The sequence below is a fragment of the Tiliqua scincoides genome, chromosome 7, assembly GCF_035046505.1.
Source record: "Tiliqua scincoides isolate rTilSci1 chromosome 7, rTilSci1.hap2, whole genome shotgun sequence".
Lineage (NCBI taxonomy): Eukaryota > Metazoa > Chordata > Lepidosauria > Squamata > Scincidae > Tiliqua > Tiliqua scincoides.
In genome coordinates, this window is record NC_089827.1 from 34,350,353 (window position 1) to 34,364,599 (window position 14,247).

General features: G+C 41.9%; 1 protein-coding gene across 5 annotated transcripts in view; it reads right to left on the reverse strand.

Moving 5' to 3' along the window:
* Window positions 1–14,247, reverse strand: part of USP6NL (USP6 N-terminal like) — a 182,269-nt gene that overhangs the window by 16,012 nt on the left and 152,010 nt on the right. For all 5 annotated transcript variants that reach the window (XM_066634374.1, XM_066634371.1, XM_066634373.1 and 2 more), the window contains 3 exons: window positions 10,701–10,766; window positions 10,471–10,570; window positions 8,211–8,363 (listed from right to left, as the gene is read on the reverse strand). In XM_066634374.1, coding sequence (XP_066490471.1) covers window positions 8,211–8,363; window positions 10,471–10,570; window positions 10,701–10,766 — 319 coding nt within the window. The remainder of the gene's footprint in view (window positions 1–8,210; window positions 8,364–10,470; window positions 10,571–10,700; window positions 10,767–14,247) is intronic.

The window sequence follows — 14,247 nt, forward strand, 5'->3', positions numbered from 1 at the left end:
CTGTAGGCTTCAGAATGGTTGAAAAGGTCGTAAAAACTGGAAACCGGAAGTAACATTTGTATGCCTTATAAGGCATTCAGAAGCCTGGGAAAGCCCACTAGGGGATTCCTGAGACTTCAGAACACCTTATAAGGCATATAAACGTCACTTCCAGTTACCCTCTGGAAACTGGTTGTGTTTTTTTTTCTTTTTTTGGCTTTTTCGGTCATTCTGAAGCCCACAGAGGATGTGGGCAGACATGTGCAGCCTCTGTGGGCTTTGAAGGGTTTAAAGGCACCAAAACCATGGATTTTGTTACTGTGGTTTTTTGTATCCATGGGGGGGTGGGTGGTGGTGGTCTGAGAACAGATCCCTCACGGATACCAAGGCCCCATCTGTACACTGTTAAGAGATTTGTGCAAATAGACTTTGTATTTTCAAATACAAAATGAATTGGGCTCAGGTTAAAGGAATAGCTTTTTGGTTCCAAAATCATTGCACTGGCATTCTCGGGCAATTCTCTGACACCTTTTGTCATTCTGCAGTGGCAGAGATGTTCCTTTAACATCAGATTTTATCTTGTTTTGGCCACCACATTTTAACACAATTTGTTTGCTGAACACATTCCAAAACCTGATGGTACAGAATGAAGGAAAAGACAGAGGTTTCTATTAGGTTCCTGATAACAAGATTAACTAAGGCAAGAGATTTTGGGTGCAGCACAAAAAAAATGTTCGCCCCTGAATTTCCACCTTAATAATACGTTTGGCCAACAACCAAAGTATCTGACCTTCTTGGAGTGCCCCTTCGCAAGGAGGGCTTTTACATTAGCTCGCTGCAACGTGTTGCCTTTTAAAGACCTACTTGGCAGGTTTAGAAATGCCCCGAAGTAAGAACGAGTCTGTAACTGCGGCCTTAGAGAGGTAGACTCTCTTTTACACATTGTTTTGCACTGTGTTAGCAATCAAGTGCCCAGAGACCAGTACCTTCTCCCATTGTTAAGAACTAAAAAAGGTCTTCCTGAGAATGTTTGCCTACAATTTTTGTTGGCAAAAATTTTGATTCTGAACTCATGACCCTTCCAGTTGCAAAATTTTTACACCTGAGTAACTTGAAGCGGGCTAATCTGTTGGTCCTAAGCAACCTGGAGTTACCTCGCAAGTAAATTGTTGTGTTTTAACCTTTATCTTTATTTCTCTTTTTTAATATATATTTATATATTGGATTGTTTAGAGATATTATCTGTTAATTTTTATGCCTAATAAAGGCTTGATTGATTGATTGATTGATTGATTGAAAAGAGAGAGCCGATTACCCCCAGGAAGCATAGAAGATAAATTCAGATTTGGGGAGGAAAAAGTCTAACTGATTTATTCTTGATCTTTGTCACCACCCAGTGGAAATTAATCTCAACTGCAGAGTTTTCCAGGTTAATTGCTCTAAGATGTACCAACAGCTAATCAGACTGAATTGAATGACACTGAACAACATGTGAGAACCTGTTTTTGGCACTCACTTTGGGTGAATAGCTGTGGCTTCTTATATGAGCCCCAGGATGTGTTTGTGCTTTGAAAGTTTCAATATTGCTTAGAGGGGAGGCAATGACAGGAAATATAAGTTGGTAAAGATAATATAGTATTGTAGGTTTGCTTTTTTATCAGTGATTTCTCACTCCAAGTACTAAAAAAATGTATCCTGAACCCCAAATTCAGTCTGTGTGTTTGGGGGGATGCACAATATACTAACTAGTGGGCCCAAAATTGATGTTGTAGGCCATGATCCGATTATTATTCAGAGAGCTAGGTCAGTGTAAGGGTTCTGGTGGTGGACTTACACCATCCAAGTGGAAGTTCAGGTTCAAATCAAAGTCCTGGTAGAAGATTCAGGTTCAAATCCCCACTCAGACAAAAAGCTTCTTGGGTGACCTTGGGCCAGTCACTCATCCTCACCTACTTCACAGGGTTGTTGTGAAGACAAAAGGAGGAAAGGAACTATGTGCACCACCCTGAGCTCCTTGAAGGAAGGACAGTATAGAAATGTGAATAAATAAATTCAAAGCTGCTGCTGAAAATGACATCTAGTTTCTCCTAGTCCTCCACATCATCTAGTACAGGGGTGTCACATAAGACCCGGGGCTGGATGCGGCCTGCGGAAGCTCTTTATCTGGCCCTCAGGCTCCCCCAGCACCACCACCTGCTGCTCTCAGCTGCTGAGCTGAGATGTCACTGCTGACAGGTGGCTCGTGTGATAATTGGGCTCCCCCATATCTTGAAAATATCTTCAAGATTTGTGTATTCTCTTCTGTCATTTGCAGTTGTGAGAAAGTGAGAAAGAAAGAAAAAAGTACTTATTTCTGGTCATGACTTGCTTAATGATGTCACTTCCTGCTTCATGACATCACTTTCGGCCTTCAAAAGGCATCATGAATGCTATTTTGGCCCACTGCATGAAATGAGTTTGACACCCCTGATCTAGTACTTCTTACCATGTGTTGTGAGGGCATTGTATTCCATATCCCCTTCCACTACCAGCAGCATTTGCCAGTGTTGTAGAGGGGGAGCAGGAAAACACAAAACTTTAACACCATAAACTAAGGTAAGTTTTACTAGATGTTGGGGTGGAGAAGGAGGAGGGGAGAGACAAGATACATAACATGTTTTCAACAGATTCCAGGTGTTCAGAGTACCATCTAGTTTGGTCCAAGCTGCTTTTTTCCTTCTCTGGATCACCATCATCACATGCAAATCCTAATTTGAGACTGCAACTTAGATAACTGGGCCAACAGGGCATCTGTACAGTTCTTCATTAAAGACTGTAGATGCTGGCAATTAAACCTTTCTTTGGAAATTCTTACTTCAATTAAAGCAAAGATAGTAAAAGAAGAAAATTCACAGGTGCCATTCCTCGGCTACTGAATTAAACCTCAGGCAAATGCACCAACCATTTTCTGATGCAGTATCAAGCCACACTAGATTTAACCAAGCTTAAATGAATGTTCAGGAAATTCACAAGCACAATTAGTAGTGCCACTTATATCTAAAAAGATGCAAGGAGAGAGATTTCAACAGCTCAAACTACACAGTTCAAATCACAGAGAGACAGGCAAACAGCCAGAGAGAAACAAGGATTCCATGGCAACCTCAAACTTCATCACATTTAAATACACTTGAAAAATCAGTAGGAAAAACACATAACAATGCAAAAAAGAATCTGAGAGTTAGTGGGTTAATGAAGCAAAATGCAAAGGGAGAAACAGGTACGTGTGAGTTCTCCAAACATATAAATGAAAGATTCCATATTCATCTGGAAGAGAAAAAAAATGTGAAAAATAATACAGAAAGAGTGACAGAAAAAGCAAACAAACTGATTTTCCTCCCAATGTTCTCTTTCTCTTTTTCAAATCAGTATAATAGGTTTCTTCATACAGGTGGGGCCTCCGTATCCATGGATTTTCTTTCTGCAGATCTGGCTCAATGTGGGTCCCCCAAACCGAAGCCCCCAAAGGCGACCGGAGACGTGCCTCTGGAGGTCTTTCTGAAGCCCACAAAGGCCATGTGCTTCTGCCCATTGCAGGCTTCAGAATGGTAGTTTCAGGCCAAAAAATGTCAAAGAGCCTCCTCAGGCCTCAGAATGCCTTAAAAGGTATAAAAACATCACTTCCGGTTTCCCAAGGAAGACTGGAAGCGATGTTTTTTGGCCTGAAACAGTCGTTCTGAAGCCCACTGCCTCTGCAGACTTCCAAAAACCCTCTGGAGGCAACCAGAACACAACTATGGTCACCGTCAGAGGCTTTAAGGGACCAAAACAGCAGATTCACTTATCTGCAGTTTCTGTATCTGTGGGGGTCCAAGAACAGATCCCCTGCAGATACCAAGGTCCCACCTATATTTATAGTTTTTTGACAAATGAATATTGTACTACATGTAGCATGGATAGGAAGAAAGGGAAGTGCGATAGGAAGAAAGGTGGGGGGGGGGACATAAGAAGAGCCCTGCAGGATCAGATCGAAGGTCCAGTAATTTTCTCAGAGTAGCCAAACAGATTTATTTATTTTATTTTAACACATTTACAACCCACCTTTCCTATACCAAAAGGGAAGTTCTGGGCAGCCTACAAGTAGGGCATGAAGGCAATAGCCCTCATCAGTTGTTGCTCCCCAGGAACAGGCCTGTGAACACGGAGGTTCAAGGGCTCAGTGGTAAGGGATGTATGTGTTTTGCATGGTTATCAGCCCAGATCCAATTTCAAACAACTCCAGTTAAAAACATCTCTGCTAGAAAAGGGTCACTGGCCTAAAAGCTTGGAGAGCCACTGCCAGCCAAAATACACCATTCTAGCCTTGAAGGATCAAAGGTCTGACTCTGTGGAAGGCAAACTTCATATGTTTACGTGTGGAAGGCAGAATTCATGTTACTTTCTCAAAATCTCAAAGATCCCTGCCTCTCCCCCAAGTCCTCTGACACTGGCAAAAGGCTTTGAAGAGAGGCTGGAGGTTTTCTCACACTTGCTTTGACTATTGGAGAAGGAACAGCTTTTCTGACTCTTTCTTAGTTTCTCCATACCTGAACACAGCTGAGAGAAATCCCTACCTCTCTCCCCAGCCCTCTGAGCATGCCTGTGGACTTGTGGGATAGGGCGGGTGGACTGGTGACACACACAGAGAAGCTGGCCAGTAAACCCCATCATTATGTGCGTGTGTGCATGCATGTGCCCTTATATAAAGAAGATAAAGTAGTTATTCTGAAGAAACTAAATCCTCAGGATGACTTCATTCTATGTTCCCAATTTTATATGGATAATGTGTTACTTCCTCTATGTACAACAATCCTTTGCTAACATCATAAGTTAGGGCAGTGATTCTCAAACTTTTTGGGAGATTTACTTCCAAAGTAAGTCTTTGCAGGGGAGGGGTGAGGGCAGTGACATGATCACCAGTATCACATTGCTAAGCGGGGCAAGGGGGGATGCTTTCACTTACTTTCCATGGAGTTAGGATTGCAGCAGGAGGTGCGGGGAGCTCTGCGCAGCCGTCTGCAGAGCTCCCTGAGACTTGGAATCTTAAACGCAGTGATCACAAAGCACCTCCTGAAAACAGGAAGTGCTTTGCAATTGCTCCGTTTGAAGATTCCAAGCATCGGGGAGCCCTACGGAGACCCACACATCCTGGAGCCTGCTGCAGCCCTAACTCCATGGAAAGTAAGTGAAAGTATTCCCCTGAGTAAGTGACTCGCTCCCCTTAGCGATGTGAACCTGGAGATCGCGTCGCTGCCTCTCCCCTTCCCCCACCCCTTAAAGGAACGGAGGAAGCTTTATATAAGCTGTGGGTTGTGATCCACCAGTTTGAGAACCACTGAGTTAGGGCACTGGACAATTTTCAGAGACAAACTAGTATGTGGAATAATGACTAGATAACCAAATCATGAAAGAATATCAGCCCCCAAAGGCTATGAAGTTACTGAAACACCATTTGCGACGTACTGTACACTTGTGAAGAAGGTGGCACCTATTTGTATAACAGATGTTTGTCATATTTTAAGAAGCTCTCCACATAAAAACAAAGGAAATGATGCCATTTCAGAGGAAAAGGTGAGAAAGCAGTCTGAAAAATTTCAAAAGAGCACTGGAGAATCTCCTGGCATTTCCATTATTGTCTGACATATTTCAGCGAGAAGCACAACATTGAAAGCAGGGCAATTTATGAGACTCTGTGCCCTCCCATCTGCTTATTTATTATTATTATTATTATTATTATTATTATTATTATTATTAACAGTATTGATATACTGCTTTTCAACAAAAAGTTCACAAAGTGGTTTACAGAAAAAAAATCAAATAACTAATAGCTCTCTGTCCCCCAAAGGGCTCACAATCTAAAAATGCTTAGTGGAAGACATCTTGTTCTTAATGGGAAAGACCTTTGAGATTTATTGTTAATATAGTTCTTCCGTAAAAGGAAAACCCACAGCTTTGATATTCTTCTGGTTGTCAGTTTTCCTGGCCTAGAAAAGGGCGCAAACAGGCACTATCCAGCCATGATCCTAGAACACAGATGCGTTTGCTGAGCTATTTTCATTCATGTCTGCAAAAAACAAGATCTTGGCAAACTGGCAGGCAACTTCAGCTTAAACATCTGTCAGCTCCTCTCATTGTGATGGAGCGTTTAGAAGTAAACAGGGTAGACAACACCCAGAAAAATCATTTCCAGATGGACTGCTTTTGCTCAATGATGGACAAAATTCTATCTTTAGATAACTGATCAAACCTTGCCCCACTAGCTTCAGAAACAGTGCACTCACAGGGGCAACATGCAGCTTCTTCTTCCCAGCTTGCTGGGCCGAGATCGCATGAAACTTTGTGATATGTTGCGCAATGATGCCACCACAACAGGGCACCGTGAATGAAGGGTGCCACGCTGCAATAAGTTTGGAAATGCCCTAACCTCAGAAGGATCTTTCAGCTTACTGTCCTCTGAAAAGGTAGCTATGCTTCAATTTCTTCTGCTGCTGCTCTCATTTTTATACTGCTCTCATTTTAAACTGTACCGATGCAGTCTGTTCCTCTCCCAAACTCACTAATTGATTGACCTTGCCTTCAGTTGCAATCAGTGGTCTTCAATGAGCTCACTTGAAAAAGATTAACCTTGCACCTGCCTGGGAAGAGACAGGATGCCTCAGAAGTCACAGAATCCAAAAGACACGGACAAGGCAAACTAGAGTGAGGTAATGTCTAGAAAATGCAGAGAGTGCTTGGTGACAGATAGCATCGCCAGGAGATAATGATCAGAAAAACAAGAATGGACATGGGAGTGCAGAGATAAAATTCAAGGGCTTATGCAATCCATATAAAGAACAAATGAGATGTGGGTTTAGAAAACAAAAATCTGCTAGATTTTCCTGAATGAGCACAAAACTTATTATGATTATTTGCAGAGAAAGAAAATCTTCATTTGGGGGTGAAAAAAAGTAATTTGTTTCTCTCTTTTGTAAGGTAAGATACCCGTAAGTGAACTTCCCTGAGCCCTAAATTCATGAGAAAGCACTGATGAGGATAGAAAAGGGTGTCAGTTTTTGGTAGACACTTTCTTATCCTTGCAGGAAAACAACAGAAGCTCAACTTCCCCAAAACAGCCATAGTGAATGTTGCACACGTGTGCTTCATTCCCTCTTATCACTGGGGCAGCATATGGGCATAACCCTTGCCTGCTGGACAGGAACTTCTTGCATGCTCCTCCTGCCTTCATTTAAGCTGGTTCTGCTGCTCAGTTTGGAGTCAGAGACTGGCTGAACTCTCAGCAGAGTCAGGCAGAGGGGCAAGTTTGGCTAAAAGGAAAAGAGTACAAGCTGTGTACTCCTCTATGCAAGCCAGCACTGAGAAGGAGGAGTCTTGGATGCTAAGGACATTCCCAGAGCTCCTGAGGTATGAGAGGAAGGAGTGGAGTGCAAGAGAAACAGTGATGGGGGGGGGGGAGAGTGAAGGGACAGGTGGGGAACAAGAGGCAGTGGGATATGCAAAAGGACCAGTAAAGGACTGTTCTTGCCTTCCTCCTCTCTCCCTTCACCCTGCAACTTCTTTTGCAGCTTCCTGCTAACTTCCTGCTAAGGTTCGACTAGTCTGTTCAAGCGTTCAGGTTGTGTGCCTGTATGTTGTGCTATAAGCTTGCTTGCTTATAGTGTTCAGTAAAAGGAAGAAATATTCTTGTTTTGCAACAGTGGTAAGCACCTAAACAGGCGCGGGGACGGGCAGGAAGATAGAGTTCCCCATAGCTGCAGTTTCCATATCCATGAGGGGTGAGCTGGAACTTATTCCCCACTAATGGAGGGGGGGGGTACCTGTACATCAAAACTAATTGGCCACATTGATCCCTGATCCCTCCACAGGCCAATGGGGAAGATACTGCCTTGAGATAGGTGGTGCAATTTGCCAGGCTGGTTTTGTACTATCAACACAGGTGTATTTCAGGGAAACGAGGCACTTGCTCCTTCTAGAAGCCTTTCCTGTCCTTCTCACTAGTTACTTACATCAGAGGAGCAGCCACCAAGCAAGTGTACCATCTTTGGTACCATCTTTGGTAAACCATCAGTGTTCAGGGACTGGATACTAACAAACCCAAATTCTTGTGGATTTCTTGCATCTTGTCACAGCTTCGCAGCCTGTGCCAAGGAGCTGTTGTTTAAAAGTTGGGCCAACAAGTGAACTCAACTCAAATGCACTGTTAACACACAATTACTTACCCGCTGCTGGCAGATCCAACTTTGCTCGTTTAAGTTCTGCCATGGAGTTCTGAAGCTGCTCTATGACAAAGTCATCTTCAAAAAAGAAATCTTTGGCAAGTGTCTCCTGAAGAAATTCTACAAGTTCTTCCATTTCCAATTTCATCAGGTGTTCTAAGGTTGGGGAAAAATACCAAATTAGAGAAAGCAAAGAGAAAATGACTCAAAAGTAGATACAAATCTTTTTCCTAAGGAAGTGAACTTTCAAAACAAAAAGAAAACCGAACAAAACTGGGACTCAGTTAAATTCTATGTAAATAGACATCCCAAATAATGCTAGAACTCTGGGTCACTCAAAGTGGCATAAGGCATTAGTATTATTAAGAATATTTATGCACCACTTTTCAACAAGCATTACAAAACCAGACAGATAGTTCCCTTCTTTCAGACATTAACCCATTTTTGCACAGCCGACAGGAATACACATTTGGTCCCTGTTGTGTATATACAATGCTGGGCAGAAATGGCTTAAGCAGACAAAACAGAGGCACCCCCCACAACTGCCAGGAAAATCTTAATACAGGATGTAGTACCTCCCTTGCTTTCTGTCCCAACTTCACCACCAGGAAACATGTAGTTTGGAGGGAACTATATGGGCACTGCAACACAACACTGCTATCCTCCTGTGTTTGTTTATTGAAGTAATTTCTACCCTGTCTCTCTCACAACTTGAAGTGGCTTACAAGTCTATAACAAAAATAAACCTCTCAAAAAATACAACCTGATTAAAGTCATAGTAATAAGCTGTAGATAAAAACATCAAAGCAGCACTACCAGATTCTAATACTATCGGGTTGCTTTAAAAGGTGGGTTTCCCTCCTAAATCTCAACAAGGAGGCAAAGCAATGGACCTCCTGCTTAAGAAGCTCACTGAAGGGTCTTGGAGTTTGTGCTGAAAGGACTCTGCCTGTGCTGATCCCCTCCCCGCCCATCAAGAGTACATTAAGTAGGGCCCTCCCTGTTGGGAAGAGCACAGAGCCACCGAATCAGTTCCATGCTCTCAGAATGTAGCTGTGTCCACTGTAACTGTTTCAGTTCAGCAGAATCCTCTCAACAGCTACCCTGCTGTGCCTTTTGAGACAGCTATAAATAACCTATCAAAAAGTGGGGGGGGGGGACAAGAAGGGGAAGAAAAACATGGACACTTTCAGAAAAATGCTCAGCTGATTTAGTTTTCCAGGCCACTGGACATACGAGGTATGTCTATTAAATAACGAGACTGATTAAATAACTCACCTTTATTTATTGGCATTACAAATTTAATGTTTGTCCCCTTCAATATACTCCCCATTTGCACTAATACATCACTGTAGTCTTGTTTTCCACTGATCGAAGGCATGGAGCAAATCGATTTCTGTCAGTTGTTTCAACATATCTGCCATTTTCTTCTTTACAGCATCAACATTTTGTGTCCCTTTAAGCACTGATTTCACTTTTGGAAAAGATAAAAGTTGCAAGGTGCTGAATCGGGCGAATATGGAGGATGTTCAAGTGTAGTAATGTGATTGTCGGTCAAAAACCGCTTCACAGAAAGTGCTGTGCATTTTCTGTGCACAGAAAGCAGGCGCATTGTCCTGGTGAAGAATGAAACCATTTTTCCACAGTTGCGGCCATTTCTTTCTGACTCCTTCTCTCAGCTTTTTCAAAATTTCCTTATAATAATGCTGATTAACTGTTGTGCCTTCTGAAACCCATTCTTTGAAAATTACACCCTTGATATCAAAAAAACAATGAGCATTGCTTTGAATTTTGACTTGCTTTGACGAGCTTTTTTCATTCTTGGTGATGACAGTGTTTTCCAGTGCATTGACTGTCTTTTGGTTTCAGGATTGTACTGGAAGATCCAGGTCTCATCACAAGTGATTACTTTATGAAACAGGTTTGGATCTGCGTCCAATTCTGTTGGTGTTTTGTGCAATTTTACTAAAAATTTCAAACTGATATGTTGTTCAACTTTTAAACTTAGCATTTTTTTGGCACTCTACAGAAAACACAACCAAACTAAATGGCGACTCACAATCAACTGAACATCATAGAGTGTTGCTGCTTGTCATGCAGGTTCAGACATGTTCAAGGTTACTACGTATGCAGTTATAACCAGTTCTGACTGCTTTGTTTACTAGGCGGAATCACAGTCTCGTTATTTTATAGACATACCTCATATAATATGAGGAGGGGGTGTGGAGGTTAAGAGTTTAAAGCAAGGACAGAGGGCTCTTACTTCTGTGCAGTTTCATAATGGTGTAAGACATTGCAGTGAGCACCCGTTCACCTTCAAGTATATAGATATCCCAGATCCTGAGGGTTAATCTAAAGGGAGTCTGCAACAAGAGAACCACACAGACATGTCAAAACAAACAAGCAAACCACCTAAACCTACACCACCCTCCCCCAATATAAACAGATGCTTTCATGATACAGCTAGAAAATATCACCACCAAGGACACTCACACGGTCGAGGAAACATTGGAAAAACCACTTCATTGTGTAAAAGCTGGTGGTAACTTCCTGGGAGTCCTGCCAAGAAGAAACAGCACATAAACCCTCCAGTAAGAACACAGCATCTTGTCATTCAGCACCCAAAAGTTTATGAACCAAAAGTTAATTGGCAAAATATCTTCAGTCTGAAACCTGACCATAACATGATAGGAATTCTGCCCTGATCTCTGTCTTCCTCTCTCCAAACAGAAGACATATATAACATGAACAACAGGCACAGTTCAAGTGGCTGGTTACAAAGGGCTGCAGTCAAACACTGTCTCCGTCTTAAGTAAGGAAGGGGGGGGGTACAATTTTGGCAATTTCTCTTCCTTTTCTAGCCATTCCAGTCCCTGAAAATCTTCTCCTGAAAGTTAGGGGAAGATTTTCAAGGGGTATGATGGTCTGGAGAGTGAAGAGGGAATTGCCAAAAATTGTACAAGCTGGTGACAGGGTTTGGATCCAATCTGAAGCAAAAAGCCTAAAATGGCTCAGGTTATATGTGCTTTCAGGAATTCTCCTTTCATGACATCAAGTTGCTCTGTAGGACTGCTTACAAATAAAAATGTTTATGCCAATAAAGGTCTTACTGAACTGAACTGAACAAATAAAAATGAAAATAAGTTTCAAAGCCGATTTGCAATTCATGTGTCTGGTTTTCCTGGTTTTATTTTCCTGTAAGTAAGAAAGCATATAAATAATGGCTAATCTGTTCCTTATGAAACATGCAAAGTTTATGAACAGTTCAACGACAGGTCTTGGGAAGTTCAAGAAAGTTTCAGAAACCAATTTGGATCCTTTTTCGGTCACGTGCCAGGTCTGAGGAAAGCTCGAAGAGGTGGATAGCACCTCTAAGGGTAAGGCCCTCCTGGAGATTGTGAGAAGTACTGAAGGGACAACATTTGGTTTGGAGGTGGGGCACAGTTGCAGAATGAGAAGGAAGGCAAGTATCATGGTGGATTCCCTGCAGAGAATGGATAATGTGACAGCAGTAGCTATGACTCTTGGCCCTGTAAAGGGTCAATATGCAGCTGCCAGCCCTAGGATAAAACATCAAGAAATCAATTTCATTTGCACTTCCACAACAACAACAGAGGTGCTCCTAAGATCTTGAAGCCCAACCAAGTGATTTGAGAAATTAAGAATAGTAAAAATTATCCACTTGCACACACATGTACATGCAAGGCCACCAGAATGAATGTCACAAAAACAATTTGCTTCATTAGTTGGCTTGATCCAGGAGCAAAAGTGGTTTAATAAATTTAAGTTCCTTTTTTTTTTAAGTTTTATTTAAACCCAAGAGAGGCACTATATACTGTTTCCAATCTGAGTACTGAACAGAAATTAGTTTCATTTTTTGCTGCCTCTAATTCCTGGGTCACTTTTTAAATGTTCATTTATATAAAATTTTCTTGATGAGGGAAAAATGAAACACTACACCTCAGTGATGTGCAGGAATGTCAGTACTTCAAGACTAGACTCTTCACTGCTGCTACTGCCGTTTGTTTTCTATACAAATTTAGCAGCATCTTGTTTATTCCCATTTATTAAAATCAGGCATCGAGCCCTCTCAGGCACCCATCTAGGCAGGATGTGTCTGCGACATATTACGCCCTAGAAGGCAAACTCCTCCAAAATCAAAGCAATAAGCAGCAGTGACCTACAGTCCAAACGCTGTATGAACTCTGCTGTGAAAACTGAAACCACAATTTTTAGCCTAGAGGGGAAATTCGTGGGTAATTCCAGTTTTCACTAACCAATTATTTTATTTTAACAGTTTTATGCATACACTCACACCCCGATTAATGGTCTTATTTTCACTAATGGAAGGAAACCAATATGGCATATATGAGACCACAAGCGGAAGCAGATTAATGACAGCGACTTACTGCAGACACCCGCCTATAAGTCAACCCCACAGATAAGTCAAGGGCAGGTTTTGAGAAAGAAATCATGGAATTTTCTATGACCCTCGGAGAAGTCAGGGGTTAAACTTAGGGAGGTGTCTATAGTTTTGTCTGATTTTACCCGAGGCCAGATCCAGAAAAATAGCCTACCACTAATTGTTACCTAAGAACTGTAGTCTCTAATTTATTAAAAACATAGTAAAAGATCATAAGATACATTTTTATTCTTTTTAAATTCTGGTCTTCACCACCTTTTTGTAAACAGTATCGGAGTAAGTGCACTGTAAACAACATACCAGTAGAACAGTGGTTCCCAACCTGGCAGTCATGTACTCCAGGGACACTCAACAGGACTTTTAGGGGTACTTGAAAAAGAATGGAATAATAGCAGGAAAAGGCAAGTCATGCTCCAGAATGCCTTGCAAGGACCAGCAAGGCAGGAAGGGAGGTAGCTAGTTGGTTGTGAAAGCCCCACCAATAGCTAGTTTTTGGTCATCAATTCATGTATGAACCAGTGATTGAAAACCAGCTCAGTAAAAAAGCTGAAACATAATATGGAAAGTGATCAATCACCCAGAATTTCTCAGCACACTTCTGGTACAAAACAGTGCAAAGGCAAAGTCTTCTGTTCTTCAAACAGTTAAAAAGAGAAAACACTGAAATACATGAAGTCTGGGCGTTCATATGGAGGAGATGAGGGCTTGTATTATTACAGACATTTTGCTAATATGAAGGGTACAATTTATGGAAATGGGCTGCCAAGCGATATGCAAGTGAAAAAGGTTGGGAACCACTGCAGGAGAACCATGAATCAAATCCACCTTTAAGATGTCAGGTGTGTTAAGCCAGAAGTTCTACATAGAACATACAACACATAACTGAGTGTGCAATTCAATTCACAGCAGAGTGATGCAGCTGCATATATTTGCAAACCTTTTTACTAAGAAGTAGACCCTCTGCTTTCCATGGGTGTTATTCTTAAGTAAATGTGCATTGAATTGTAGCCTGAATTGAATTTCTGATGGAAAGGAGGATCCCATCCTGGTGTTGAAAAAAGAAAGACTTCTGCCAAATGCATTTGCAAAAAGGAACCAGGTTGCAGCAGCAAAGGGAACGGAGGAGAATAAAAGGTTAACCATGGCTGGAATTTCCCAGGAAAGTTACTATAAAACAGCCATTTTCAACCTTTTTCAGCTCACAGCACACTGTCAAGGCACTAAAATTGGCAAGGCACACTCCCAGTTTTTTACTTACGTTTAATTACTATATTACAATTAATTTTTAATGAATATAATTAATGCAATTAAATAATTACATGACAAAGGGCACAATCCTGTGCCTGTGGGACTTACTTCTGAGTAGACATGCCTAGGATTGGGCTTTTGGTTGCACTCTTTCTTCTCAAATACAGGAGCAGGCAATTGGCACTTCTCTCTCCTCCTCTCCCCACCCCACCCCTCCCTTAGGCACATTCCCCCATCTCATAACTGCAGTTAGCACCTCTCCTACTGTCCCTCTCCTCACTGATCCACACCTTCCAAAGGTCCAGAATCATTTGCCTCACATTCTCTCCCCCATTGCCTGCTCCTGTAGTTCAGAAAAAAGCCCAATCC